Source organism: Phascolarctos cinereus, unplaced genomic scaffold (genome assembly GCF_003287225.1).
Source record: "Phascolarctos cinereus isolate Bilbo 61053 unplaced genomic scaffold, phaCin_HiC Scaffold_3;HRSCAF=262, whole genome shotgun sequence".
Lineage (NCBI taxonomy): Eukaryota > Metazoa > Chordata > Mammalia > Diprotodontia > Phascolarctidae > Phascolarctos > Phascolarctos cinereus.
In genome coordinates, this window is record NW_027555736.1 from 281,632 (window position 1) to 306,564 (window position 24,933).

General features: G+C 51.1%; 1 protein-coding gene across 2 annotated transcripts; it reads left to right on the forward strand.

Annotated features, from left to right (window-relative positions):
- The first annotated feature begins 227 nt into the window (after positions 1-227).
- On the forward strand, positions 228-19,206 carry LOC110198686 (sperm flagellar protein 1-like). 2 transcript variants are annotated; one of them, XM_020973096.2, is made up of 7 exons: positions 228-486; positions 1,182-1,293; positions 2,501-2,663; positions 11,136-11,205; positions 12,492-12,576; positions 12,946-13,048; positions 18,266-19,206. In XM_020973096.2, the coding sequence occupies exons 1-7, from the start codon at positions 342-344 to the stop codon at positions 18,359-18,361; spliced, it is 774 nt and encodes a 257-aa protein (XP_020828755.1). In that variant the 5' UTR covers positions 228-341; the 3' UTR covers positions 18,362-19,206. The 2 variants fall into 2 exon arrangements, with proteins under 2 accessions (XP_020828755.1, XP_078006792.1); XM_078150666.1 differs by lacking the exon at positions 228-486 and adding an exon at positions 2,382-2,452 and having other exon boundaries at positions 846-1,293; positions 2,536-2,663.
- The last annotated feature ends 5,727 nt before the right edge of the window (positions 19,207-24,933 follow it).

Genomic DNA, 24,933 nt, shown 5'->3' on the forward strand with positions numbered 1-24,933 from the left:
TCCATTCGGCTCCACAGGTGCCTGCCCCAGCCCAGTTTCAGGGCCAATCCGTCCCAGCCCCGCCTCTCAGTGTCTACGCCCACTGCGCTAGCTCCGCCCTTGTCTCGCCTTAGCCCTAGCCTACTCGCAGGCTTTCGGCGCAGGGCCCGCCCCCGCTCCGCCCTGGCTGGTCCTCGCTCCATTCTGGTCCCTCCCCTCCCTTGACCCGCCGACCGCACGGCCCATCCCGGACCCAGTCCACCCCCAACTTCTTCCTTCGCCGATTTCTGTCCCTCCGGGGCCGCCGTCGCCGTCTCCCAGCAACGGCAGCTGCAGGGCCACTGCTTGGGGCTGGCCGAGCTATGAACCGGCCTGGGCGCACGGTCCAAGGCTCGCTGCTGTCCGCGCCGCTGCCGCTCACGGCGCTTCACCACCTCTATGCCTGGGTGGACAGCGTGCCCTTCAGCCGCCCAAAGCGCCACCTGGCCCGGGACTTCAGCGACGGCGGTGAGCCAGGCGCGGTGGGTGCGGGGCCGGCCCGGAAACTGAGGCCGGGCAGGAGCCGGAGCCGGAGAGTGAGGGTTTGCGCCAGGTTTTTGATTGGCTGCGGGCCAGCTAGGGGGCGGGACGCCGCCGCCTGGCATTGGCTGCCGCTCAGCCGAGGGAGGGGGCCGGTCTCGAGGCGGCCGGCGTGACGGCCCGGAGATTGGCTAGAGACAGTGAGAGGCGGGGCCCGTCATAGGCATCGGGAGATGCAGTATGACCATTGTATACGGCCTGACAAGGGTGTGGCCGGTCACCATGCCTCCGGCAATGCACCCTGCGGATTGGCTGGAGGGAGGCAAGGGAAACTCAGCTGGGGCGTTGGCCGCAGCTCTGACCCAAAACTGCTGGATAGTCCGCTCGTAAAGTTCGCATCCCCAGAGTGCCTGGGGCTGGAGTCTTGGAGTCGACTTCATTGAATTCAGTTCGATTCCAGCGACTTTTAAGTGCTAGGCCCTGAGGTTACTAAACCTAAAGCAAAGTGTGAAACTCCTCCCTTGATCTCGAGAAGCTCACATTCTTGGAGGCGGGGCGGGAGGGGGGCTGGAGAGGATACAAGTAGATACAAAGTAGTGGACAGTGAGTCTTTGTTGCAACTCCCGCTTCCTTCCCCTTCGGCGACAAAAGTAGCACTTGGTTTTCTTCTGAATTCCTTGCAGTGATGATTGCAGAGATTGTGAAACACTTTCAACCCAAACTTGTGGAAATGCACAACTACGTTCCTACCAGTAACACCGAGCAAAAGCTGAGCAACTGGAGCACTCTGAACAGGCAGGTGCCGGGATCTGCCGGGAGCGGGGGTGGGGGGTGGGAAACCTGTACTGGCTGAGTCTGTCCCGGGTGCATTGGACACCACGCTGGCTGGGTCTGTCCCGGGTGCAGCAGGTGCCACAGTTTAGGCTTCGTTGTTTCTCCAAAACAGGGTGAGACCTCCAAACACTTGCCGGCTTTGAGTTGGGGTTGAGGCTAGGCTGAACGACCACAAACCAACCCAGCCAGGTTCAGAGTGAGATCAGATAGCTGCCTTCAGGTGTGAGAAAGGTTCTCCGTGGGAAGAAAGATTAGCCTTGTACGGCTTAGCCCGGAAGGCAGACCCAGGAGAAAAAGCGGGTAGGGGGTGAGGGAACAGATTTCCGGGCCGCAAAAGGAAAAGCTCCCTAATGGAGATAGATGTCCACAAGTTCCCTGTCACCGAAGGTCATCCCCAAGCATCCTTGACCACTTGAGGAAGTTGTGCTTTGGACTTGTAGGTCTCCTAGCTCTGATTTGCCCACAGGCCTGCCTCAGTGGAAAGGAGGGAAGCCATGTTATCCAAAGCCATTCCCTGCCATCTGGGCGGTGAATGCTCTCGGGCCTATCTCCAGCCTACTGCGTTTAAGGCAGGTGGTTTTTCTAGGAAACCAGAAACATGGGTTTGTATCGAGACTTCAGAGAGGGCAAGAACTGTGGCGGGACTCTGAAGGAGGAGAGGAAAAAAGAGAAGCCAGGCGTGTTAGTCACCGAAATGCTACTTCAGAACCCAGTGACACTGCACTGTTAGAGACAGGGGTGCACATGTCTGGGGATGCTGATGCTGGCATAAGTAGTGGGCCAGCAGGGATGACCCATAGAAGGCCAAACTCATGGGGAGCCTCAGAGACCATCCTATCTAATGCCCTTTTCTCCCAGGAGAGGAGCCTGAGGTGAGGGGAAGCTGCTGACCCTGGTCACACAGGGAGTGAACAGCTGCCTCCAGAGCCAGGGCAGGGTAGCAGGAGGGGATGCAAAATACAGGGCACTTTCCAACAGCCGTGACAGAGCTATTCCTTGGTACTCCCTGCACAGCTTTGCACCCTGAATTTGGACCTCTGCCTTCCCAGGTGCCCATTGATTGAGCTGGCAGGAGAAGCAGGAGGTGATATCTGTGAGGCTTGTTCGAGGCTGACAGAAAGTAAGAGAAGCCTGTTTAGAGCCCAGTCGTCTTCTGATTGCTTTTCAGAAAAGTGTTCCCTAAACTACGCTTCTATGTCTCAGAGGAAGACATTCGGAAGGTTGTCATCAGTGCCCCGGGGGCCATTGAGTCTGTACTGTCTACATTGAGGCAGAAAGTAGAAGAAAAATGCCAAAGGAAGGCCATCCAAGAGGCCAGGCTGACCTTGAAGGTGTGTCCCTAGGTCCTCATCCCCATGGGGCAGTGTGGGGGGGGGCTTAAGGGAGACATGGAGGGAAGAGATGCAGGCATTTTGGGGGCTGCCCAGACCACCTGATACCTGAAAAAGGCACTGAGGCTGGGCTGGGGGGCCATGGGTGGGCCCCCATTCTTCCCTGCCTGGCACTCATCTTGGTTCCTGACCCAGGCATCAGAGGTGCAGGGAACACCAGTATTTTGTGCACCTTTGGCTCCAGTGTGTCTGTGTGTGGCCTGATGGAGCAGTAAGAGGAGCTGGGAGGCTACTCAGGTGGAAACGATCAGGGTGATGCTCCCATGCCCTCTCCAGTCTGTCCTCCAGAAGCTGCCAAACTAAGAGTCCTCAGACATGACTCTGACCCCAAACTTCTGATGGCTCCCCATTTCCTTGAGATAAAAGAGACATTTCCCAGCCTGACATTTGTTCCCTCCACTGTCTGGCCCCTCACGGCCCCTTCTCATCTTGTTCCAAACTGTTTTAGTCAAACAGGCTAATCCCCTGTGCGGACCTCCAAACTCCTACCTCCCAGTCTTTGTGCATAAGGTGTCCCCCAATGCCTTTTTTTTTAAAAATCACTTTAATTGTATTTTTATTGCCAAATTCTCTCCCTCCCCCTTTCTTCTTCCCCACCCACTGAGAAGGCGAGAAAAATAGAGCTCATTACAAATATGTATAGTCATGCAAAACAAATATCCACATTAGTCATGTTCTTCCTTGTCCCCAAATAAGTCAAGAAAAAGAAAAGAAAGAGAAGAAAATGTGCTTCCACCAGCTCTCTATCTGGAGGTGGATGGCATGCTTCATCATGAGTCTTGGAATTGTGGTGGGTCATTATACTCATCGGAGTAGCTAATTCTTTCACAGTTCATTAATGTTACAGTATTGCTGTTATGTGTACAATGTTTTTCTGATTCTATTCACTTCACTTTGCATCAGTTCATATAGTTCCTAGGTTTTGCTGAAAGCATCCTGCTCATTTCTTACAGCCCAGTAACATTTCATCACAATCATATACCACACCCTGTTGAGCCATTCCCTCACTGATGGGCATCCCCTCAGTTTCCAGTCTTTGCCTCCACAAAAACATCTGCTATGAATGTTTGTGTGCTTTCCTCTTTCTTTGATCTCTTTGGAATGCAGACCTAGTAGTGGTAACCCTGGACCCTAAGGTAGGCCCAGTTTAATAGCTTTTGGGCATAGTTCCAAATTGTTCTCTGGAATGGTGGGACCAGCTTCCAGTTCCTCCAAGAGTGCATTAGTATCCCTGCTTTTTCACATCCCCTCCAGCATTTGTCATGTTCCTTTTCTGGCATGTTAGTCCATCAGATAGGTGTGAGGTAGCTCCTCAGGGTTGTTTTAACTGGCATTTCTCTAATTATTTGTGATTTAAAGCATTTTTTTATTAAACAATTTATTAACTTTTAGTTTTTAACATACATAAGATTTTGAGTTTCAAATTTTCTCCCCTTCCCTCTCCTCCCCCTCCCCAAGACGGTATGAAATCTGATATAGGCTCTACTTACACATTCATATTAAGCATATTTTCACATTATGTAAAGAAGAATTAGAACCAACGGGATGAGCCACAAGAAAGAAGAATCAAAACAAAACAACAAAAGAAAAGAAGAGCAAATATAGTCTGCTTCGATCTGCATTCAGACTCCAAAGTTCTTCCTCTGGATATGGATAGCTTTTTCCATCGTGAGAATTCTGGAGTTGTCTTAGATCCTTGCTTTGCTGAGAAGAGCTAAGTCTATCAAAGTCAGTCATTGCACAGTGTGGCTGTTAGTGTGTACAGTGTTCTGGTTCTGCTCACTTTACTCAGCATCAGTTCATGTAAGTCTGTCCAGGTTTTTCTGAAGTCCACCTGCTCATCATTTCTTATAGCAAAATAGTATTCCATTACATTCATATACCACAACTTGTTCAGCCATTTCCCAATTGATGGGCATCCCCCCAATTTCCAATTCTTGGCCACCACAAAAAGAGCTACTATAAATATTTTTGTATATGTGGGTCCTTTTCCCATTTTTATCATCTCTTTGGGATACAGCCCTAGAAATGATATTGCTAGGTCAACGGGTATGCATAGTTTTACAGCCCTTGGGGCATAGTTCCAAATTGCTCTCCAGAATGGTTGGATCAGTTCACAACTCCACCAACAATCAACAATGCATTAGTTCCAATTTTCCCACATCTTCTCCAGCATTTAGCATTTTCCTGTTTTGTCATGTTAGCCAATCTGATAGGTGTGATGTGGTACCTCAGAGTTGTTTTGATTTGTGCTTCTCTAATCAATAATGATTTAGAGTATTTTTTCGTAAGACTATAGATAGCTTTAATTTCTTCCTCTGAAAACTGCCTGTTCAAATCCTTTGACCATTTATCCATTGGGGAATGACTTGTATTCTTATAAATTCAACTCAGTTCTCTATGTATTGCAGAAATGACGCCTTTATCAGAGCACTGGTTGTAAAAATTGTTTCCCAACTTTCTACTTCCCTTCTAATCTTGGTTGCATTGGCTTTGTGCAAAAGCCTTTTAATTTAATGTAATCAGAGTCATCCATTTTAGGGCATTTTTTTTCATATGGCTCTTGATAGCTTTGATTTCTTCTTCGGAAGCTTCCTTATTGATATCCTTTGACCATTTAGCAATTAAATTATTTTTCTGCTTGAAAATTTGCTTCAGTTCGCTACGCACTTGAGAAATGAAACCTTTATCAGAGAAACTTGCTGCAGATCCCCCCCTTTCCTCCTTTTCTTCTCACTTTTAGCTTCATTGGCTTTGTTTGTGAAAAAAGAAATTATGTGATTGAAATGATCCATTTTACCTCCTGTGAACACCTCTATCTCTTGTTGGGTCTCTCCATAGATATGACAGATAATTTCTCCCATCCATCCATCCATCCATACAGACATCACTAATTGGGTTATGTCTTAGTCAGGTACTTATTTGGAGCTTTTCTTGGTGTATGTTGTGAGGTGCTGGTCTGTGCCTAGTTTCTGCCAACGTACTTTGCAGGTTTTGTCACATAGAATGCTTTTGCTCCAGTCGCGGGGATCTTTAGGACATGAGATCACTGCGGTCACTTACAAGTGCCTCATCTGTCCCACTATTCTTCACCGGTGGCTTGCCTCATCTGAGATCTGGCACCACAGAGGATCCACCTTCCTTCCTGTTTGTTTTCACTGATTTTCTTGACATTTGTGACCTTTTCTTCCTCCAGAAGAATTTTCTTATTTTTTCTAGCTCTACAAAGTAATTCTATGGTGATTTGATGGGTGTGGCACTGAAAGATTAAGTAGATTTAGGTGGTATTGTCCTTTTTACCATATTGACTCAGCCTACCCAATATTTCTCTAATTCTTTCCATCTGTCTTTATTTGTGTGCTTATGTTCATTTAGTTCCTGTGTATGTGTGTCTTGACAGGTAGATTCCCAAGTATTTTACACGGTCTGTGGTGATTTAAAATTGCACTTCTCTTTCTGTCTCCTCTTGTTAAGTGTCCTTGGTAATATACAGAAATGCAGATGATTTATGTGGGCTCCTCACATCTCAAAGGTACCTTGTCTCCTTTTCCCTCAGAGAATGCCTAGCTCACTTCCAAGGGAGCCCAATGCCTGGCACATTTTGGGTGTAGAGGAGAGGGAGACCAAACCTATGATTTCATTGATGTAGGAAACTCCTGGGCACTGACCATTGGGCCACATCTGGCCTTGGAGCCTGGGGCACAGCCTTTGCTTAATACTTATTTGGGGTTCCAAGTAGAATTCAATCTGCTCACTGGTGTGAGAGAGACGCATCTCTGTGTATCGAGTAGACAGTGCAAGGCTTGGAGCAAGAAGATCTGAGCTCAAATCTGTCCTCAGACATGTATTAGCTGTGTGCCCTTGAGCAAGTCTCTGGCCTTCTGTCTGCCTCAGTCTCCTCATCTGTACAGTGGGGATAATAACAGCATTTACCTCCCAGGATTGTTTCAAAGGAGATAATCGTTAGGAAACACTGAGCACATGCTGGTGCCACATAAATGCTTGCTGTTCGTGGTTGTTTGGTCACATCCAACTGTCCGTGACCCTGTTGGGGTTTTCTTGGCACAGATGCTGGAGGGGTTGGCCATTTCCTTCTCTAGCTCATTTTACAGATCAGGAAACTGAGGCCAACAGGGTGAAGTGACTTGCCCAAGGTCACACGGCTACTATGTCCAAGGCCAGAGTTGAGCTCAGGAGGATATCTTCTGATTCTTGGCCCCGCTCTATCCCCTGCAGCGCCACACGGCTGCCCCATGCAAATGCGCACTAATACTGAGATGGCAGGGCATAATCACATGCCTTCCGCTCTTTGGCTTTCCCCAGAGCCTCCATTGGAAGGCATGAGCCTAGGCTGCCCCTGCATGGGTACCTGCCCTCCCTCTTCAGCTTTCATCTGTTGTCTTCCCCTGTCAGAGTGTGCACTGCTCGGGGTGACAAAGGTCTTTCTCTTTGCTTGTATATGTGATCCCAGCACTGGCTAGAGTGACTGCTGAACCAATCTTTGTCAGTAGCAAATCGCAGGAAGGCCTCAACATTGACAATAAAAAGTGATCATGTTTTTCCTTGCCCTCCTCGGCCACATCTGGGCACCAGGGACCCTTCTCCTCACCAGGATGTTTGGGAAATGAGATAGCAGAGCCAAGTCAGGATTATTGTTGTGGCCTAGATACCCTAAAAGTTGTAACTAGAAATGGAGGCTTCTCCAAAGAAAAGAAAACTTGGGACGGTGCCCCACTCTTCCCCACACACCGCCTTGGTACCCCAGCGCAAAGCCATGGTGTTTTCTTGCACTCCAGAGCATTTGGGCCTTGTGTGTTCACGGGATCCCCCGAGGCCCTTCTCTTGTGCTTTGTTTTGGTGCCAAAATGAACAGAGGCTGAAGTTGGTGAGCTTGGTGTGGGCAAGCCCAGGAATGAAGAGTGTGTATGTGTGTGTATGTGTGTGTGTGTGTGTGCGCGCATGTGCAGGCTTGCATGTGCGCATGTATGTGCTCACTCTCAGGACCAGCCATGCTTGTCCCAAGGTTGGCTACAGGCTGCCATCTTTAGCAATGGAAGAGCTTGGCAGGCGTATGAGGGTCCCCAAAGCTCGGAGGGAGCTGCTAATCAAGGACGGCCAAAGGAAAAAACAGAGGCTTTCCTTAGGGAGGATGGACCAGGGCCAAGAGACAAGAGAGAGACGGCAGTCCTACCCAACTCTCTTTGTTTCCTGGGCAAGGGAGAATGACAAGTAGGGGGAGAGCCACAGTGCCCAAGGGAATGAGCATTTATAGAGCGCCTACTGTGTGCCAGGCACTGGTTAAGCACTTTGCAAACATTTCATCTGATCCTCACAACCCTGGGAAGTGGGGGCTGTTATTTTCCCCATTTTGCAGTGGAGGAAACTGTTCAGGGACTTGCTCAGGGTTGGCCAGCTTGAACTTGGGTCTTCCTGACTCCAGGTCCCATGCTCTGGTGTCCTGGTGCCCTCATTGCCTCCGAAGCTGATGAAGGAACCTTGGGTTCTGGTGCACGGGGCAGGTGAGGGCATTTAGGGAAGTTCTCCCAGTCCATGTGGTTGGAGGGTCACTTGTAGGACTTGGGAGACTGAGAAGACTGAAGGGGAGCATGTGACCACCGTCTTCAGGTATCAGGGGATTATCATGAGAGGCCCAAAGGATGAAGCCACGAGCTGCCAAGGGGCCGCTTTCAGGACGAACTTCCTCCCACGGTGGCCTAGGTGCCCCCTACCCCCCAGGTCTTAAGGCTGGGTGACTCCCCACTGGGGACATTGGAGATGTGTGTATGGGCAGAGGGGCCCCTTCAAGCTCCCTTAGCTCATGGTAGAGTGGTAATCTGCCTCAGTGGGAGGGTCTCCTACCACAGCAGAGTCCTGGGTCATTGGAGGGAGGGCCTATGGGTGCCTCAGAGGGTCTGGCTAGAAGGTGTGACTTGGCTCCTCAGGAGACATGCATTTTGTGTCTCTAATCAGCCTTTCCGTTGAGGCCCAGACAGCCTCAATGACAGTGGGATCAGGTAAGCTTTTCTTTTTACCCTGAGAATGACCCTCCAGGGAACAGGAGTGCATAGGAACACAATAAGATGAAAATGGAAGCATTGGCATCTGGCAGAAACATCTGCTCCATTCTGGGCCCTACCCAAACCTGCTGGCCCCAGGCCCCTGTTGGCTGCCAGTGGTCTTCTCCTTTTAAGGGAGCAAGGACAGATTGTGAATGGTTTCACCTGGGAGTGAACTAAGGCATCCACAAGGCCTGGGCTACAAGGGGTTCTTGGAGGCCAGAGTGAGCCCAGCCTTCAGCCCCAGCCCCAAGCCTGGAGAGTCCCTGGTCTGGCTCTAGCTGAGTCTCAGGGCATTTCCTGGTCTAAGCCAGAGCCCTGGGCCAGAGGCACTTGCTGCTGGGGGGAGGAGGGAGGGGACGAAGAAGGAGTCAAGAAAGCAGGGTGAGATGGGCCACAGGTCCTGCCTGCCTTCTGTCTGTGGCCACTGTACTGATGGTCCTGGCCCCTCTGGCTGCTCTGAAGAGAGTCAGGTGGCCCCAGGGGAGGGTCCTGCTGCCCAGGCCAGAGATATTCTCTGTCCCAATGCTTTCCAAATTCTTTTTGGGGTGAGGGACAAAGGTCTCAGCTTGGGCCCTTACCCCATCATTCCACCTTCAAACAAATGGGACCCAAATTCTTTTTAGGGTGAGGGGCAAAGGTCTCAGCTTGGACCCATACCCCATCACCAGCTCCTTCTGGGTTAGTCTAACCCACCTTCTTATGGAAGCCCCCCCCCCCAACCATCCTTCTCCCCTCTGAGCAAGAGCTTCAGGCTAGGCTAGGAAGGCAGCATGGGGGTGGAGAGTGTGGAGGGGTTGGGGTGGGCAGCCCTAATATAGGGCCTGGGCCCCAGGGAGGCATCAGAGTTCAGAAACCTGCTGCCTTAAGTATGGGACTTTGTGGGTGCACTGAGCAGGACAGGAGCCCGAGGCCAGGGCAGAGTTGGGATCCTCTGGGAGTCTGCCTTCTCCCCACACATTTTGCCTTTGGGACTTGGCCTAGGCCAGGCAGGGGCCACTCCTGGGTTTTCCCCTTCCAGACCGTTCTGTTTCTGGCCCAAGTTCAGGGTCCCCTGGAATTCCTCATGGGTCGTCATCAGACAGACCTTTCACTGCTGGGCTCCTTTCCCAGCCAGGCCAACAAGGACCAGTTTGTTGCTCTGGCCTCTCCCCAGGCCTTTTTTGTGCCTACAACACTGTTTTAGACAAACATACTCTTAGAGCAATACAGGAATCCCATAGCAAGGGTCAGGGATTCCCAGCATAGAAGCATTTAGGGGCATCACTGTCTGACTAACCTTGTGAACCCTTGTCACCCTCTTCCATTTTGTTACTGAATTAATAAAGGAGCTTGCCAATGAATGTCCACAGTTCAGTACAATAATGCCATCTGATGACTAGCTGGAAATGACTTGGCTGTTCTCAGCAACAGTGATCCAAGACATTCCCAAAGTACTCATGATGAAAAATACTGTCTGCCTTAGGAGAAAGAACCAATGGTGATGGGTGGCGCACTGGGTAGAGCACCAGCCCTGGAGTCAGGAGGACCTGAGTTCAGATCCGGCCTCAGACACTTGACACTTATTAGCTGTGTGACCCTGGGCAAGTCACTCAACCCCATTGCCTAGCAGAACAAAAACAAGAACTGATGGTGTCTGAATGCAGATCGAAGCTGGGTTTTTTTTTACCTTTCTGGATTATTTGTCGTGTTTTTTTTATATTTTCCCTTTGGCTCTGTGTCTTTTTTCACAACATGACTAATATAGTAACATGTGTTGAACGATTGAACATGTAGAACCTAGATCCAATTGCTTACTGTCTCAGGGAAGGGCTTACATTTTTTTTAAAATCAGTGTTAAAAATTGTCTCTACATATAACAAGGGAAAAAATAAAATTTAATTAAAAAAAAGTTTAAATATCCACTGAGAACTCTGTACATGCAAGTCAGTCCTAGGGGCCCAGGAAGATGTGAACTGGGCCCCTGCCCTCCAGTGTCCTGGTGGGTAAACCAGACACCATGAATGAGTGAAATGTTAACTATGGAGAACAGACAAATGCATCCGTGATGTCACACGTACAGAACTAATGACCTGCAAAAGGAAGGGCTGCAAAGGGGAAGAGAGCTGGACTCTGGGTAGACCTTGAAAGTTGGGAAGAAAGAGAGGGGAGTCTAGCTGCAGACAGCCTTTGTCCTGTGCCAAATAATGGCACCACTGCCTTCCTAGCAACAGATAAGGATTTTAGCTCATTCTTTCATGACATCCAGCTCTAATGCTGAAGTGAAAGAAGCAGTGATGAGTCTTGAGCATAGACTAGATATGTATCCACTCCTGAGCACATTTCCGATGATGATTCTTCTCTAAAATCTTTGCAGGACCCCACTGGATTTGACAGCATTAACATCAACAGACACTTGGCAGAGTTGGAAAACTGCAAATCTGCCGGTATTATTTAAATTGTCCCTGAGATGGCAATGACTGTGTGTAAGCCAGGGAAAAATGGATTTTATCTGACCAGCCTCTAGTGATGTAAACGAGTGTTTAGTGGGATGGTCATGAATTCAGAAAATTGGGTACTGCTACCTGCTTCCTACCCTGGGCGACGATCATGGGCTGACAGAAAACTCATACCCTCCCGCCCAAAGTACCTTTGTTCTCTTTCTCTTCCTTCTGTGTATATGCTTAGCTATATCCTGGTCTCATCTGAATGGAAGTTCCTTAACAGTAGGGGTTGGGGTGGGGGGGTTATCACATTCTTTGCTACTACACTAGCTGGCACCAGAGTGCTCAGTGCTAAGGACTCCTGCCTCTGCACTTACTGGCTGGGTGACCTTGGGTGGGCAAGTCATCGCACCTGTCTGCCTCTTCCAAAAAATGAAGGTCATAATAGCTACTATGTCCCTGGGGTGTTGTGAAGAGCCAATGAGAATGTGCATTTAAAGTGCTTTGCAAACCTTAAAATGCTCTATAAAGTTAGCTACCATAGGACAATACCTGGCATACAGTTAGTGCTTAATAAATGCTCTATAAATGTGTGCTACTGTAGCAGAGCACTGGCACACAGTAAGTGCTTAATAGATGCTCTACAAATGCTACTGTAGCATAGCACCTGGCACACAGTGTTTAATAAGTGCTCTATAAATGTTCACTACTGTGGCACCCACCAGCATACAGAGGGTGCTTAATAAATGCCCTATAAATTTCACTACTGTGGCCCCCCCACATACAGAGGGTGCTTAATAAATGCTCTTTATACATGTTAGTGGCCATAGAACAATACCAGCACACATAACTGCTTGTTTATTGGTTGACCAATTCTTTGATGAGTCATAGAAGGTAAAACTATCAGTTATTGTTTCTGGTTCCTGACTGGTGACCCCAAGGAAGTCTGAGAGGCACCTCTTCTCCCAGAGCCCCTTGAAGGCCATGCCTCGCACAAGAGCCTCCGTGCTGAGGGTGGAACACAAGCCATTTTGATTCTTGTCAAGGAGGGGTGGCTGGTTTGGCATCTTTGAATGGACCTAGAGGTCAGTGGCTCATCCTCCAGCAGAGGCATGAAGCCCCATGCCTGCTGTACCAGGCATCCCCAGCGGGTGGGAAAAGCCACAGACCTAATCCTCTTGCCCTCCCTGCCTATCCAACAGAGAGCCTCTGGAGACAGCAGAAAACCCCAGCCTGACTCTTCAGGCTTCTTCTGGCTTTATGTTTCAACAGCATGTCTTTTCTTGCAGAATACCCGACTATCAGGGTACCCTTGGGCAAGAAGACAATTCCTAGTCAGAAAGGAGAGGAGAGAGGCAGCGACCACTCTGGGAGGTGGGCTGTGCCAACCAGGGCAGGCGTCAGGAGGACTGCCCCCTGCACTTTCCCTCTTGCATCCCCTCCTTGGCCTGTCCCTCTTGGGTTCCCCCCACCTCTGTGCTTTCTTTCTTGGATCCTCCCACTTGTTCCCTCTTGGGTCCCCGCTACCATGGGCTTTCTCTCTTGGGTCCCCCCTTTTTCCTCTTGGATCTCCTCCCCCCCCTCCTCCATGGGCTTTCTCTCTTGGGTCCCCCTTTTTTCCTCTTGGATCTTCTCCCCCGCTTCTCCATGGGCTTTCCCTCTTGGGTCCCCTCCCCACCTCCACCCCATGGGCTGGTCTTTGCATTTCTGAGCTGGATGGTCACAGGTGTGCTCTCCTTCCAGGCAGGACCCAAACTTCAGCCAGTGCCCACACAATGAGCCCAACTTCCAGCAGCTACTGGAGCAGAAGGAGCAGGCTCTCACCATGCTACAGGAGACAGTGCAGGTAAGGCCAGAGGATGGGAACCCTAGAGGGATAGAGAGGGGAGAAAGGGTCTGGCCTGGCTTCCTACCTCACCTTGGGGGGGCACCTACTTCTTGTGTGCCTAGCTCTGGGCTGGGAGCTGGAGCCCTGCCCTAGAGGAGCTGACCTTCTGTTAGGCCAAACAGCCTGATTGTACACAAGGGGTTTGCGAGAAAGTAGGGAGGAAGCACAAAGTGAGTGTAAGGAGATGGGGACCCTCGGAGGGCATTGCAGGCACAGGGGATAGCTGGTGCAAAGGCGGGGAGGTGGAAACCGGAAGATCGGGGGCTAAATTGTGGGGTACGTATGAAAGGGAGTCCTGTGTATAATGAGGCTGCAAAGGGAGTGCTGGGATTGACATTAGGGTAAACTGAGGCACAAAGCTCTGAGCACAATCAATTTATTAGCAAAGTGTGAATTTATGCCTCTACAGCAAGCTAAAACCCCGAATGAGGGGCCAGCAGATCATATTTACAGCCAAAAAGAGGAGTATCCAAACCGAGGAGGCAGCTCCTGGTTGGAAGAGACGATACAAATGGTCCAAAGTCTGAAGCATCCTAGGCATGGGGGCAGGTGGGGGGGATGGTCAATGCTGGGCTAGCAACCACTCTAGCTAGGAAGTTCTGATGGATTCAGGCTTCCGGCAAGGCTGCATAGTGGTGCAGAGATCACAGACCAGACTTCCTGGGACTGAATAAGCGTCACACAAGGCATTGGTGGCTGGCACAGAAGAGAATCAGTAGGATTTTCTGGGTGGTGTTCCCAGAGGCCCGAGGGACACACAGAGCTCCTTGAGCAGGGCAGAGATGTGGCTAGAGTACTTGGCAGTGGAGGACATGCTGCAGAGGAGAGAATCGAGGCTGGTGTAGCAGTTAAGTGAGGGATGATAAGGGTCTGACTTAGGGCCAAGGAGAAAACGGGATGGTAGAAGGTCAGATCAATGGGAGAGCGAGAAAAAGAGGCTGTTGGTACCCAGCAAGATCCAGCAAAGGAGCCAGGCAGGCAGTGCCTGGTAGGAGGCAAATAAGGAGAGAAAGAAAACCATTAAGGAGAAGAGAGGGTGACCAGTGTGGGAGGCTTCAGAGATAGAGGAGGAGGGAAGAGGCGAGACCACTGGACTCTCCCCAAAACAATAAAGAGGGCATTGCCTTTGCCCCTGGCCAGGAGGAGGAAGGGATTTCCTGCCCTTCCTGAGGAGCAGGTTTGCCCCAGAGAGCGCCTGTGTCACCAGCCATCACCTGTGCCCCCTCTGGCTCTCTTTGAATGCCAAGAGACCCTCAGACCACTTTGGGAAAGCCTTCCTAACTTCTGCCCTTGGCACCTTCTGCCCTGCATAGGCTGAGCAGAACGGTACCGATCCCCTTCCTATCCAGTAGCTCGGCCACTTCTCCTAAGCCTTCTCTTCTCTACCCTCCACAGCATATTAATGCCCTTCCCAATATCGCCCCTGGTTGGGGCCAGATGACCTCTGAGGTCCCTCCCAACCCTTGGGTCACCATCTCAGAAGAATCTTTCTCCCAACTGGGTAGGCCCAAGACCCCTATTTTCCTTCTCACATGCCCTTGGTCCAAGCCACTTCCTGCCACCTCCAGACATGAATGGCCTTTGGAATGACCCTGTGAAAGGGTCAGGAAGGGGAGATTGCTCATATTTTAAATAGACAAGGTGAGGTGCCAAAGTCAAAAACTTGGGGAGACTTCCCAAGGCCCAGCTCGTCTATGTCAACACCTCCCAGAAAGTACCCCTTGAGGAATTTGAGGAACCTTGACACTCAGACTCTTCAGTGAAGGAGCACTGTGGGCATTTTCTTTTGGCCTGCCTTTCTTTATGCCAGCTAGGAGAGCGTTCCCCAGCAGACCTAGCGACTAGCCCCATGGCCAATTGACTGACTGATGCAGGAATCATGAGAATTTTGTTACATAAGACCTGCCAGGAAAATAGCTTAGTCAGATGTATTGCAAAGGGACTCTGCTTCCTGTAAGATTGGGTCTCTTTTATTCATTGTTCTTTTGATAAAAGGAGCCATGCCCTGTGGTAGAATCCAACTTGACCAGCATTTTAAGCACCTACTATGTGCCACTCAGTAGAAGCAGGAACATTAGGACAAGGGAAAGATAATTAGTCGTGTTTGGAATCTTTGAGTTTGAGATGCCTATGAAATCTGTGGGAGGTGCCCAAGAGGCGGATGAGATGGGAGCTCATAAGAGAGAAGAGGCTGCATAGACAGGTCTGAGAATCATCCTAGAGAGAGAGAGATGAGGATAGATAGACAGGTCTGGGAATCACCCATACAAGAAAGATGCGGCTGCATAGACAGGTCTGGGAATCATCCTAGAGAGAGGGAGAGAGATGAGGCTGCATAGACAGGTCTGGGAATCATCCTCATGAGAGAGATGGGGCTGCATAGACAGGTCTGGGAATCATCCTCATGCGAGAGATGGGGCTGCATAGACAGGTCTAGGAATCATCTGCACAGAAGTTATAGTTGAATCTGAGGGAGCTGATGACAGCACCTGGATAGGGAGGAGAACCTGAGCCCCAGCCTGGGGGGGCCCCACCCCCACCTGTAGAGGTGAGGCCAGAGAAATGACTCTGAAAAGGACAGAAATAAGGAAGCCAGCTGGCCAAGGAGGAGGCAGACCAGAAGCAAGAGTGTCATGGAACCCAGAGGAGAAAGGGAGGAGGGGTGTCAGTGTCGGAGAGATCCTGGTGACCTGGAGAGAGCAGCTTCCCTTCAGTAATGAGGACACAAGTCAGAAATGAGCAGGAGGCACAGTGAGAGGTTTGCCAATGACTGTAGTAGTGTGCAGCCTTTCCTAGGATTTTGGCTCTGAAAGGGAAGAATGCCATTGGACGGCAGCTTAAAGGGATGAGGAGGGTCATAGGAAGGGTGTTTAAGGTTGTGGAGACCTGGACATATTTGTGGCAGGAGGGAAGGAGCCAGTGGAGGAGGAAAGACTGAAGATTAGTATGTGGGGGTTGGTGAAAGAAGGGTCCTGGAGGAGATAGAATGGAGGACATGAGCCAGGGACATTGGCCTTAGCTGGAAGGGACACCACTTTCTCCGAGCCTGGAACAGAGGGGCAGAGAGTAGGGGATGCCATTGAGAGGACTGAAGATGTGGAGCTGGGCAGAGGAGGCAGCTCATAATGGATGGCTTCCATTTTTTTCTGCACAGTATGGGGTCTGAGGAAGGGGATGCTGTAGAGAGAGAGTTTGGAAGAACTGCTGTGGAATTCGATATCAGCCAAGGAAGAGTCAGGGGGCCTATATCCACTGGGGATGGTCCAGTGGATAAAAGACCACGGTTGTGTGATTTGCCCCTACTGTGTGGGGCAGCCCCTAGAAGGCATGGAAAAGGCCCAGGCTGAGAAGGGTTCAAGTCTGGGGCTTAGAAAGGAATGAGCGGGGAGAGAACAAGGGCATGAGGGATTTAAAGGCAGAAGATGGCGGGACGTTAAATGCACCACCTCTAGGGTCAAGATTTCAAAGGGAAGCTGCCCAAGCAGGGGGATAGCCTGGAAAAGGTTTGGAAGTGGTGGCCAGGTGGAGAAGTCTAAGGCGGGACTAGTGAGGTATCACCTTGTGGGTAATGTGTGGAGGAAAGGTTCAGGGCGTGAGAGTTGTTGGGACATCCCCAAGTCCAAGCACGTGGGTTAGGGTGGGAGTGGCAACAGCAATCCAGATGGTGAGATTCTGAAAATAGAGGAAGGGTGGCTGGGGGCGAGGAGCCAGGATCTGAAGAGACTGACGGATGTTCTTGGGTATAATGACCCTTAAAGGGGGAGAAGTTGCTGAGCAATGGTGGCAGGGGGAGCGTCTGGAAGGGGCAGTGAAAAGCTGGGATGTGTCCTCCTCTAGACCCGGGATATAGAGGGGCCTCAAGATGGAAGGGCAGTTTGTTAACAGTAGAGCAAGGACTCCCCCTGGAAGGGCAGGATAGAGTGGCCTGGACACAGGGAGGGCTGGCAGGGCCCACATGGAAGAGTGTGATGGAGGTCCTAGTGGGAGGCTGGCTGTGCCCTGGTGTTAGGCCTGAGACTTCCCCTCACCAGTTCTGCTTGAGGGCCCATCTCCAGACAGTGCTTATTGGGGTGTTTTTTTGTCTGAGTGGGGGGGTTGGGTGCTTTCTAGCCAGTCTAGCCTGGGCAGTGAGGGCGGGGAGGGGAGGCTAGGGTTCATCACACTAAATGAAGATTCACTAAGTTGCTTAAGCAGTTCTGATTGGGGTCAGTCAATCAGTCAGAAGCCCAGTGACTCCTGAGGGCCCACCTCTGGCCATGCCAAGGTGACCTGTGGGGACTTTTATCTGGGAACCTGCTCTTCTCTTGCCCTACCAGCAGCAGAGTCTGCCCCCTCCATCCCTGCATTCCTTAAAAATCACAGTCAGCAGCTGTGTGCCCCCTTGGGGGGCAGGAAGCCAGGGTCAGCATGGCTGGCAGCGAATGGGCGTGAGAAGGGATTTTCCACACTTTTGTGAGCTGGGAGAGTTTATCACTGACTTAGGGACCCTGATTAGAGACACACCTTGACATACCTGCCTGCGCAGTGGGGCTTCACAGAAAGGTCAGACTTGGAGCCTGGAGCACCTGGGTCCACATCCCCCTTCTTGGTCACTTGCCCACTGGGTGAGCCTGGCAAATCACCTCTCTCAGCTTCAGTTTCCCCATCTGTAAAATGAGAAGGAAAACAGTAGCCACCTGTTGGGCTGTTGCCACGAGCAAGGTGTGACAAGGACTTCGGCTTTTGTGATGGCACATGAGGGGCTGGCCCACTGTGTCATGGTTTGGACGAGGAGGGTGGACCTAAAGGCAGAGGCCATGGTCTTCATCCTGAGGGTGGGCGTGGGACCCATTTTCAGAGGGAGTCAAAATGCTTGAGGTAGCATAGCAGGAGAAAGGACAGGCAGAAGTCCTGGCTTTGACCCTTGGCAGCGCTGGCTGTGGGACAGCAGAGCCCCAGTGACCATTGTGTAAAATGGGCCCACTAATGCTGACCCCAACCCCCTATGACTCTCCAAGGTGGTCGTGTGAGTTATATTAAGTAACTGGTATCTAGTTATCAGTCAGGAAGCATTTATTAAGCACCTACTATGTGCCGAGCATTGTGCTAAGCACTGGGGATGCAAAGGGGGGTGGCAAAGATGGACCCTGCCCTTGGGCAGCTCCCAGTGGAATGATGAGCACCTGTTTCCTGCAGATTCTACAGATGAAAGTGCATAGGCTCGAACACCTGGTCCAGCTGAAGGACATGAGAATTGAAGACCTGACTAGACACCTGAACACCCCCAAATAAGGGAGAAGCATTCTGTCCGGTTCCTTCTTCCTGTGGTCAGATCCTGCTGCTGAAAAGTGACCTGGGAAGAACTGAGGGGATCTGGACGGCAGCAGTGCCCCTTCTCCTCTGGGGGCTGACTGCCATAGTTCGCCTCCTCCCTCCTTCCCCCTCCTTCCCTTCTTCCTCCCTCCCTTCCTTCCTTCCTTCCTCCCTTCCCTCCTTTCCTCCCTCCTTCCTTTCTTCCTCCCTCCCTCCTTCCTTTCTTTCCTTCCTTCTTCCCTCCTTTCCTTCCTTCCTCCCTCCCTCCCTTCCTCCCTTCCCTCCCTCCTTCCCTCCTTCCCTTTTTCCTTCCTTCCTCCCTCCCTCCCTCCCTTCCTTCCTTCCTTCCTTCCTCCCTTCCCTCCCTCCTTCCTTCCTTCCTCCCTCCCTCCCTCCCTTCCTCTCTTCTTTCCTTCATTTGTACACCCAAACATCTCCATCTGTATATCTGGTGGCTCTTTTGGACACATGGAGTCAGAGGCCTGCCTCCCTCCACACCTTGGTAGGGTCAGTCTGGGCAAAACTAGCCCTTTGTACGCAGTAGTGTCTGGGAGGTCTACTGAGGGACTCCTCCCCTCCCCCATCCTAGCTGAGTAAGGCTGGCTTCAAGGGACTGTCTCGATCTCTGGCATTGTGTGCATACATATGTGTGTGTGCAATCATGCGTGCACGTGTCTGTGCACACGTGTTCCTGCTATAACCTAGTCACTAGTGCTCCCTTGATACATACCGTGTCATACTCTAAGCATATGCCTTTAAAAGTGTGCAGATGGTGACAATTAGGCTTGGAAATACTTTTACAATGAAAGAAAATATGGTTAGGAGCTTGGTGTCTGATTTCTTTGGTGGTGGAGGCCAGGACTGTGTTATGGACGCTGGGATTCTAGTGGGGCCTGTGTGGCTGGGAGGCCAGTCCCCACTCTCTGGGCCTCTCCCTGCTGAATACATGGACAGTTCTGGGGTCTGAAACTTACCTCCTTGGTGTAATGGGAGGCTTGGACAGGATATTCTTAGGGGTTCCTGACTGCTCTGAATTCTGGGATCACTGGGTAGTTCCTTGCACAGCCCCCTCCATGTGCCAAGAGACCCTGGGAAATCCCCAGGGGCCAAGTTTGCAGAAGAGCCTTCTGGAGCCAGGGCCCTCTGTGTGGACCTCACCACAGGAAGCGCTGTTCTCTCTGGACAAATGCAGCTGACTCAGAGTTTGGTAGGATAGCCCTGAGCTAATGAGGAAAATAGGGAGGAAAATAGGGAAGGCTGTGGCAGCCATTCCTTCCTGAACACAGGGTCTTTGCCACAGATATAAGGATCTTGGCCTTGGGGACACATCACCCCACTCGAGCATGGCCACTCAGGTACTGAGCTGGGAGGGCTTGCCCTGATGAAGGCAGTGGCCAAGGGAAGGGCACCAGAATGTTCTGTGGTGAGAACATTGTACCTCCCCTTTCCCAGCAGAATGGAAGCCTCCCAAGGGCAGAGATGGTTTCATTTGCTGCTTCTGGTCGTGGGGGATGATTAATCTTGTGAATCTGCACAATAAGGACCTGACCCGAGGTAGGGGAGGGGGAGGCCAGGACAGCCTGGCCTAGGCACCCTCTGAGGACAGGGGTGAGGTTCAGCCTGAGAAAAGGCTTGGGCAGAGAAGGAAAGCAGAGGACACAGGTTATCTGGCCTAAGAGAAGTGGGTCTTTGGCTCCAGGGGCGGCTGGAAACTGGGTGTCTTGAAATTGATGAGTGGATACAGGGATTTAGATGCTGCTGAGCTCTGTCCCCTCCCTTCTTCCCCAGCTGGGCTCATTGGATCGCAAACATACCTTCTGGCCCAGAAATTATTTTGCCAGAAATAGAGAAAAAGGGGTATTATTGAACAAAGACATGCCCAGCCATACACAAATATTCATTCCTGGTTTTATTTGTAAGAACCGTAAAGCAAGACCCCCAAAACAAAGCCCCCTTCTCCCCAGTGCCCCACAAGCCCCTAGTAGTGCTCTAGGGAATGGAAATTGGTGAGTGATTACAGCCTGTGCATGTAATTTAGGGCTGTAAGGAAGGAGATGGGGCTGGCTCAGAAAGAGCCATTGGCTGGGGGTGGGGGTCGGGTCATTTCTGGACTATGGAATGACAAGGGTAGCCAGTGAGCTGCTCTTCCTCAGACTCTGTATTACTTGGGTTCTTTTGTCTTGGGTGGTAATTGTGAAGAGTACAGTAAAGCTTTTCAAAGGAAAAGAAAGAAGACAGTAAATTTGAGGGGTGTGTAATCTTTGACAAGAAACCCAGCTTTGAGCCTTGACTGTTCCTTCCAGCAGTGAACGAATGAACGAGCGGAACATTTAGTAAGCACTTGCTTGTGACCAGTGCTGGGACTATAAATAGAGGAGGAAGACAGTCCCTTCTCACCAGGAGTTCCCATTCTCCTGAGGGTGACAACACAGAGGGGCAGCCGATACATGGGCTGTGTGTGTGTGTGTGTCCCTGGGAGGTCCATCACAAAAGATCTTGGTTTCTGGAAGAGGTGAAATGACCGCACATTCTTCCCAGTCATCCTGTGGGGCCTCATAGGGCTTCCAGCCTGGGAAGGGCTGTGCACGAGGGCAGCTGGCCCTGTGCTGACTCACCTTCTTGGAAAGTCAGCCGCAGACCCCGACAACACAGCCAGATAAGACACAATCTAGTCGGGGCTCCAAGATCAGACGAGGTTCCTCAGAATGCGTGCGTTCCCTCTTGGCTCTCCACCAGGATGACATTGGGTCCTAGCAGGCAGTAGTTGTTGGGTTTTGTCTCTGTACCATCACCCCAGCCCTGTGCACACAGTAGGCATCTAATCAGTGCTCAGTTGTTTGAGGATTGGATAGTGCCCACCCCATGAATTGAGCTTGAATTTTGCTCACTCAAAGTCTAGGCTGGATTGGAACCCTAAAACATGCCCTGAGTGTCCCAGTGATTCTACCCAATCCCAGCATTGATTCAAGCACTTTGGGACAATAAGCTGACCCTTATCGGTCCCTTGGTTGTGTCATGGCAGTGAGGGAGGACCAGCCCTTAGACCAGGAGAGAGGCCCATTCCATGTACTCTAAAGGGGCTGGCTCTTCCTCCAGGGGACAGGCGGGGGGGGGGGCAGGGGGAGAATCGTGTACTTCCACCACTCCCACAGAAATGGCAAACCTTGGATCATAGGACATCTAAGTGTGCCTCCTGGGACAGGTGAGTCCTAGTCGGGACCTTGGGCACTTTCATTCCTTTTCTACTCCGTATTTCTTTCCATGGGCAACCAAATGGTTGTTTACAGCCTTGGAGACTAATTGATGAGTCTGAGAGATTTTGAGGTGCTGGGTCCCTTGGTTAAAGCTGACTATGGGGTCAGGGGAAGGGAGGAGGATGAACTCCACTCCAGAGCCATCTCCCAAAAGCCATGGGCCTGGAGGGACTCGTTTGGACAGTGCAGAAGTGAGTGCAGAGGGGAAAGGAAAGTGCCAGGTCAGTAGTTCAACAAATTCTTTCCATTTTGCTTAAAGTATCAGTCTCTTGGGAAAGCATCCTAGTGCTGACGTTATCACTGCTGCATGGTCCCTGCTAATTCATGCTGGTGAGTTACTAGGGTTAAGAAGTGCTTTTGTATGAAGGAAATAAATAGCTACCCTATGCCTGCTTTTCACTGCACCTCGAGGCCCTTTCTACCCTGCCTCTTTGGGGAGATTCCAGACATGAGGCAAACCTAAGCTCTGAGTGATTTCCTGGGGCTCTTGGGTGGATGCCTAAAGAGGCCAAGAGTGACAAAGAGCCTGATTTCTCCCAGCTTCCCCAAGGACTGAGCAGATCTAGGTGAGAGGATCTCCCTGTGGCAACCCTCATGAGCCCAGCTTCAGCTGTTACTGCTACCCCCATTTGTTTTACATCTTCCAGGGGGTATGGAACTACTCCAGATACCTGCACTGTAAGACTTTGCTCAGGGAAGTCTACTTGTTCCAAGTTTGCAGTTTCAGGGAAGCTGAAGACAGTGTGGCCACCCTGGAGTTAGCTGCATCTGACCTTGACTCAAGAATCTGAGTTGGGATGAATACAGCTTGACAAAGATGTTTCATAATTTAGAAAGTCCCAAAAGCTTGGACTAAGACTTTTGGAACACCTTGTGGTCACATGAAAGACTGCTCCAAATCTCTAGGAGTAACAGAAACATGAATCCAAACAACCCTGAGACTTCGTTTCATACCCATAAATGGCAAAGATGAGGAAACATGGCGATAGTCACCATGGCTGGGGTCATGGAGAGATGGGCATACTAATACATTGCTAGTGGAGCTGACTTAATACAACCATTCCAGAAAACAAGGTTGAATTGTTCTAAGAAAGTGACTAAAATGTCCACGCTCTGTGGCCCAGAGCTACTGTGGCTAGGCATCTACCTCAAGAAGACAAAGACAGAAAGAAAGGTCCCATAGCCATCAAAATAGAAATGTCAGCCCTTCTGTGGGAACAAAGGATTGGGGGGTGCCTGCTTTTGACAGGGTTCCAAAAACTAGTTGTTGGCTCCTGGGTTGCAGCAGAGACCATGCTGGAGGTAGGACAGGGCAGGTTGTTGCCTGATCAGGGCCCCCCAGACTCTGGCCATGTGGGCAGAAGCCCCATAAGCATACAGCATGTCACAGAGCAGACAGGGCAAAAGATGCAGCCCAGGTGGGCTCCATCCTTCAGAAAGCGGTCCCTGGGGTGGAGGTGGAGGGGTGCTCAGAGCCAGAAGCACAGATGGCAGTGAGTCAGGGAGCCTGGGGAGAGTCCCACTATGAGGGGATTGCCAGAGACAGGAAATGCATTCTTAGCAATAATTGCTATTCAAAGGTACATGGGCTGGCCTCCGGAGGTGCTGAGCTCCCCAGCCCTGGAGGTCTGCAAGCTGAAGCTGGATGATCGCTTGTCCAGAATGTTGTCCAGGGGACTCTTGCTCAGGGCTGACATGAATGAGGACTTGGAGGTTCTGGGATTTCCATCGTTGCTGAGGCAAGACCTATTGGCACCTTGGCCATAGATGGCAGGGGTCCTCCTGGTCAGCTGGGAGTGGGAGAGTTTGCTCAGAGACAAGAAGGCCTCTGTGGGTATCCTGCCCACAGATCAGCATCAGACAGGGTTTCCACTTCCAGACACCAAGGATCAATGGAGAATGAGTCAAGAGCTCCAGGGACACCTGAAGAGGGAAAGATTGACCCCAAACAGTTGTGAAACCTTAGAAAGAGTCAGGCAACCTCATCCTTGACCTCAAAAGGCAGACCTAGAGATCTGCATGTTCATAGACATAAGACAGAAACAGAGTAGGAGACCCATAGGTGTAGAGCTGGCAGGGACCTCAGAGACCCTGGGGCCAGTCCCTTCCCTTTACAAGTGAGAGAACGAGGCAGGGTACCACCTGCTGGGCTCGAGGAGTTGCATTATGCCAAAGAGGAAGAAGATGTTCTGTGTGGCCCAGAGGTATTCGTTGTTGGGTCACATGTAACAGGGGGCCTCAGGCTCCCGGCCACCCAACAAAGGGGCCAGTGATGGTGGAGGGGCAGCACCCAGAGCCCAGAGTGGACTGTGTATGAAGGGAGGGCAGGGGAGGCCCTTAGAAAGGCTAACCCAGGGCCCTTGAATCCGAAGGCCAGGCAGCCAAGCTGTCTAGGCTTAACCCTTCCCCAAGGGGATTGTTCAGCAAATTCCAGTTGACAAACCTTTTCCCAGCTGCCAGGTGCCATTCTGTGGCAGTCACTGGGCTCTGTGCATGGCTGAGGAGTCAGGGATCAGGGAAGCACCCAAGTCCTCCAGAAGAGTTGGCTACTAGCCCAGGCCTTTCCCTGGAGGCGTGGAGATAGCTGGGAGGTGCAGGCGCCCACAGGAATCTGGCCAACCTAGAAAAGACTTGTCCAATTGGGGGCAGGGGGTCCCAGCTATGGTTTCCTCACTGTGGGGAGCTCTCATCAGGGAAACTCCCTCCACCAAAATGGATCTGGCTCAGAACTGGTGTGTAAGGGTTAGTCAGCACTAAAAACCTAGACATTCTCCTAGGGTCACATGGCTAATTCATATCTGTCCTCTGGGCCTTCCTGCATCCACCAGAGGCTGGCCTCATGGTCCTCTCAGGCAGGAGCACAGAGTGTGTGTGTGTGTGTGTGTGTGTGTGTGTGTGTGTGTGTGTGTGTGTGTGTGTGTGTGTGTGTGTGTGTGTAGAGTGGGGAGATTATCAAGAGAAATGCAAATGTGGGCCGCTAGCCTTGAATCCCTGGGTCCTACCCTGGCCAGCCTGGAGAGGCTTCTGCTGGTGCAGCCCGGCTAAGCCCTTCTTTTCCCCAGCATTAGCAGTGTGCTAACATGGACCCTTAGCAGAACCAAAGGGAAGCAAGCCTGGGGTCTGTGCCCCGGTGGCTGGTACAGGTCACTGGCCTCAATGAGCCATCCCAGGGCAGATGCGTGTGGTGGAGAGGGGAAGGTGGGAATCAGAGGACCCCGCCAGGGCAGAGGTAGTGATCTGCACTGCAGGGTGAGCCTGAGAAAGTTCTCAGAATGTATCCCTTATCAAAGAAACAGC